At 43.6% G+C, this 4699-nt stretch overlaps 1 protein-coding gene across 1 annotated transcript; it reads right to left on the bottom strand.

Annotated features, from left to right (window-relative positions):
- Positions 1–2229: 2229 nt before the first annotated feature.
- Positions 2230–4699, bottom strand: ifit10 (interferon-induced protein with tetratricopeptide repeats 10). Its single transcript, XM_021564803.2, has 2 exons — positions 4383–4699; positions 2230–4217 (listed from the first exon to the last, which is right to left on the bottom strand). Exons 1-2 carry the CDS (start codon positions 4415–4417, stop codon positions 2795–2797), a joined length of 1458 nt encoding a protein of 485 aa, XP_021420478.2. The 5' UTR covers positions 4418–4699; the 3' UTR covers positions 2230–2794.

The raw sequence follows: 4699 nt of genomic DNA, 5'->3' as shown, positions 1-4699 counted from the left end.
TGTCAGACCCTGATCTGTTTCACCTGTTTTAGTGATTGTCTCCACCCCCCTCAAGGGTTGTTCCTGTTTTCTAGTTTCCGGGTGTTTACCTTTTCTGCCTGCCCTGAGCCTGCCAGACATCCTGTACCTTTGCCCCACCTATCTGGATTACTGACCTCTGCCTACCCTGACTGCCGTCCTGTACCTTTGCCCCACCTATCTGGATTACTGACCTCTGCCTGCCCTGAGCCTGCCAGCCGTCCTGTACCTTTGCCCCACCTATCTGGATTACTGACCTCTGCCGTCCTGTACCTTTGCCCCACCTATCTGGATTACTGACCTCTGCCTGCCCTGAGCCTGCCAGCCGTCCTGTACCTTTGCCCCACCTATCTGGATTACTGACCTCTGCCGTCCTGTACCTTTGCCCCACCTATCTGGATTACTGACCTCTGCCTGCCCTGAGCCTGCCAGACGTCCTGTACCTTTGCCCCACCTATCTGGATTACTGACCTCTGCCTGCCCTGAGCCTGCCAGACGTCCTGTACCTTTGCCCCACCTATCTGGATTACTGACCTCTGCCTGCCCTGAGCCTGCCAGCCGTCCTGTACCTTTGCCCCACCTATCTAGATTACTGACCTCTGCCTACCCTGACTGCCGTCCTGTACCTTTGCCCCACCTATCTGGATTACTGAAACCTGCCTGCCTTTAACCTCTCTTTTGCCTGCCCCTGTTGGATTAATAAACTGTTGTTACTTCTGGATCTTACCTGAAACGTGATACCCTTGATTATGGTCAAGGGGGCTTAAACCTCCCCAATTTCAGAATGTATTACTGGCAGTCTAGATTTATGGGTCAAAGGTTTAACAATGGTCCTTCTCCCTCATGGTTGAACATTGAAAAGTTTGATGTACATGAGGACACGGGCAGAAATGTTTAACAAATGGTACATGAAATCTATAAAAACTATCACAGACAACCCTTTAATTACACATTCTGCTTGGCATGGTGCAAACTGCATGAGCTGTAAAGACGAGAGGAATTTTGTTCCCCTAAAACCCCTCTACGGAACAATAGATTGATTCTTGTGTTTTTCCAGAATAGTAACTTTAGACCATAGTCGAATAAGGATATCACTCTTCTGGAATATTGCTATGAGGAGGGAATTCTTATGTCCTTCAAACAGCTGAAACAGAAATACCACCTGTCTAACAAGGACTTCTTAAATTCCTACAACTACAACATTTTATTAGGGTGAATCTCAAGGGCCAAGGGAACCTACCTAAGATGTCACCCAATGAACAACTCTGCCATGCAAACCAACCACTGTTTAGGACCATTTCCCGTGTCTACGATGCTCTTAACTAGATAAACGCCGACTTAGATGGGAAAAAGACCTGGGTATTAATCTTGATTAGGGACTATGGAGTGACCTATGCAGGGATGGTGTTATATCCACATTGAACTCCAGATACAGACTGATCCAGTTTAATTTCCTCCATCAGCTCTATATCACCCCATCTGCACAAGTTCAACCCTGATATCTCCTCTCTCGGTTTAAGATGTGGCTCAGATGAAGGAACATTCCTTGGCAGTGTTCAAAACTACACCGTTTCTGGCAACGGGTATGCAATACCATTTCCTCAATTCATGGGGCTGCATTCTGTCACGTTCTTAGTAGTTCTTGTGTGTTTTCCTTGTTTTAGTGTTGGTCAGGACGTGAGCTGGGTGGGCATTCTATGTTGTGTGTCTAGTTTGTCTGTTTCTATGTATGGCCTGATATGGCTCTCAATCAGAGGCAGGTGTTAGTCATTGTCTCTGATTGGGAACCATATGTAGGTAGCCTGTTTTGTGTTGGGGTTTGTGGGTGATTGTTTCCTGTCTTTGTGTCTATGCACCAGATAGGACTGTTTTTGGGTTTCACATTTGTTGTTTTGTAATTTGAAGTGTTCAGTTGGGATTTATTATTAAAGAAGATGAACACTCACCACGCTGCGCTTTGGTCCTCTCTTTCCCAGGAAGAAAGCCGTTACACATTCCCTTTAGACCCGAAGATCTGTCTACTGGGTAACTTTACTAATTACAATCTTAGGCCACGTCATACTATAAAGCTAACAGAAATATTGCTAGCGATTGCAAAGGAATGTATTGCCTTGAAATGGAAATCGGATTCCTCCCTGCCAGTTGCAATGTGGCTATCGGAAGTTAATAGTTTTATCCCACTGGAGAAAATGACTTACTGCTTGAGGAATAATTTGGAGACATTTGACAACCTTTAATTGTTTATATGGAGAATCTCCCCTTACATCACATTGATTGATTCTCTATATATTCCTCACGTAATGTTTCACACTTAATGTATAATAGGTAGCTTACGGTCAATGTCTTATTCTTTAAAAACAAAAAATATTATTTCACTCACATTCTTGTCTGTCGTCTTCAAAGGTTATTGTCACTTTGTTATATTGTTGTCCAATATCTTCTAATTTTTGTTTTGAATGTTCTTAATCGGAAAATGCAAAAATAAACAACAAAAGTGTGTTGTGAATAAAAGTGCAGTAAATGCCTGTAAACCTAAAAGCGCATGTAGAATACAATAATATATTTCAATTTCATAACTATATCTTCAAATGACCCAAACCATATTTCCACACACAAACATATCAATTTCATTTTTTTTGTTACTATGCTAAATCCTATCAATCTTGAATCAGGGAGAATTTAAACTAAGTCTAACAAAGATTTAAGTGGAGGCATGCACACTTTCAGGCTTTATTACTAGATTACAGAGTGCAGATTCATGTTTGACTCCGGAGTATTATTGCTGAAGAGACAGGCGAAGTTCACAGAGTGCAGAGAGGTATTTGTCATTGCAATCATGCACAACAGCCTTATCATACCACTGTATGGCCTGTTCTTTCTTCCCCTGCATTCTATAGACAAACCCCAGAATACCACAGGCCTCTCCATCCATGGGGTCTTGGGAGATGCGCCTCTCTGCGATCATCTTCAGTTTCTGGGCACAACTCTTCCCATTGGCAGTGTCTTTCTGTAGTTCCAAACCTTCTGTGTAGTGCTTGATGGCCAGAGGTTCACATTTGTTGTGATACTGCTGGAACTGGCCATAGTTGAAGTTGACCACCTGCAGACTGTCATTATTAGCTAGGGCTTTCTCAAAGGTTTTCTTGAACAGTTCCTCTGCCTTGGTGATGTCTTTATCCTCTCCGTAGAGCAGTGCCAGCTCAGCCATGGCATAGATGAAGGAAGGCTTCAGTGAAGTAGCCATCTCCAGATGTTGAATGCACTTACGGAGTAGCTGCTGGATCTCAGCCCCCTTACCATGGAAGCTTCCACTCTTGCATACTGAGATCTTTTTCCTCTTGTAGCAGAGAGCCAATTGATGGTGTATTATGACAGACTGGCTTGTACGCTCTAGTGCTCTGTGCAACAGAGCAATCGACTTGTCAACGTGCCCCTGCTGTCGGAGAAACTTCCCTACATAACGTGTCACGTGCGGACAGTCTGGGGACATATCCAGAGCTTTCTCCACCAACTCCTCTGCCTCCCCAAATATTTTATAGACCGCCAGTTTCAGGCCCAAAAGGACCATGAGGACTGCGTCTTGTGGGTCAATCTCTATGGCACGTCTCAGTTGTTTAATAGCTGGTGAGTCATTAACACTTGAGAGCTCTTTTTCTGTACGATACAATGCAATGGCGTAACCTGCATTCCACTCACTCTCCTCAAACTCCAGCTCCAGAGCTTTCTTGAAGCATTCTAGTGCTTTGTCATAGTATTTATAGGAGAACTTGAGGAAGGTCCAACCCTTCTCACCATAGACCTCAGGATGGAGGACAGATGTGGAACTAGTTGGAAACTTCTCTTTCATCTCCTCCAGTTTCTCTAAGTAACTCTGGCACTTGATGTAATCACCCACATGGTAATGTAACCAGGAAAGGTCTCCATAGGGGACAATGAGATGTTTCTCACAGTCCTCACCATGGTACTCTCTCGTGAGCTCCTCAGCCTTTAACAAGTTAGCCATTGCCTCTTCTGGGTAACCCTTCAGGTATTTGATGTAGGCCAGATTGCTGAATGTCCGTGCAACCCCTGCCTCTTTCCCAAGACCTAACTCAATCTGGTCCTTGAGCCTGGTCTGTAGATTATCAATATCCATGTCATCTTGCCTCAAATCCCAGGTGAAGCGGCACTCCAGTTGAAGTAGTTTGGTTAAAACGGAGCTGTAAATAATATATTTTAGTGACTATGTTATTGACAATTTTACACAGCTCATTATTTCAAAATCATAGATTTCGGCATGTGTTCATTCAGAATCTAATTTTGTTCACTGTGTTACCATGTGCTTAGTAAAGTAGTCATACAAAGATATAAGATGGCAAACTTACCTCATTTCAATAGTTGTAAAGTTGCACCAGCACATAAAGCAACAATGCTCAGGTGGCCACACTGATAATGAACATCTTGTGTGCTGGCCTGCTGTCACACCATGCGCGTTCCCTGCCCAGCTATAATATTTGTTAATATTACGCGCGTTCCCTGCCCAGGTACAATAATTGTTTGTATTAAGCAGAAGTATAAAGTAGCCTACGGAAGTTGACACATTTACCACAATAGTACCAGTTGGCGTCCCTATATGAAGCGAAAGGATGAGTATCGTCACTCTGGAATACTAGTACACTAGCCTAAGTTTCGTTTCTTCTCA

This window comes from Oncorhynchus mykiss, chromosome 16, assembly GCF_013265735.2.
Source record: "Oncorhynchus mykiss isolate Arlee chromosome 16, USDA_OmykA_1.1, whole genome shotgun sequence".
NCBI classification, from domain to species: Eukaryota; Metazoa; Chordata; class Actinopteri; order Salmoniformes; family Salmonidae; genus Oncorhynchus; species Oncorhynchus mykiss.
This window is presented reverse-complemented; position numbering and strand designations above follow the sequence as displayed.

Excerpts from the sequence above, each read along its gene's own strand:
- ifit10 (XM_021564803.2), bottom strand. The coding sequence starts at position 4,417 with ATGTGCTGGTGCAACTTTACAACTATTGAAATGAG. Across the intron at positions 4,218-4,382 it reads TTTACAACTATTGAAATGAG|CTCCGTTTTAACCAAACTAC; the intron begins GTAAGTTTGCCA and ends TATTATTTACAG.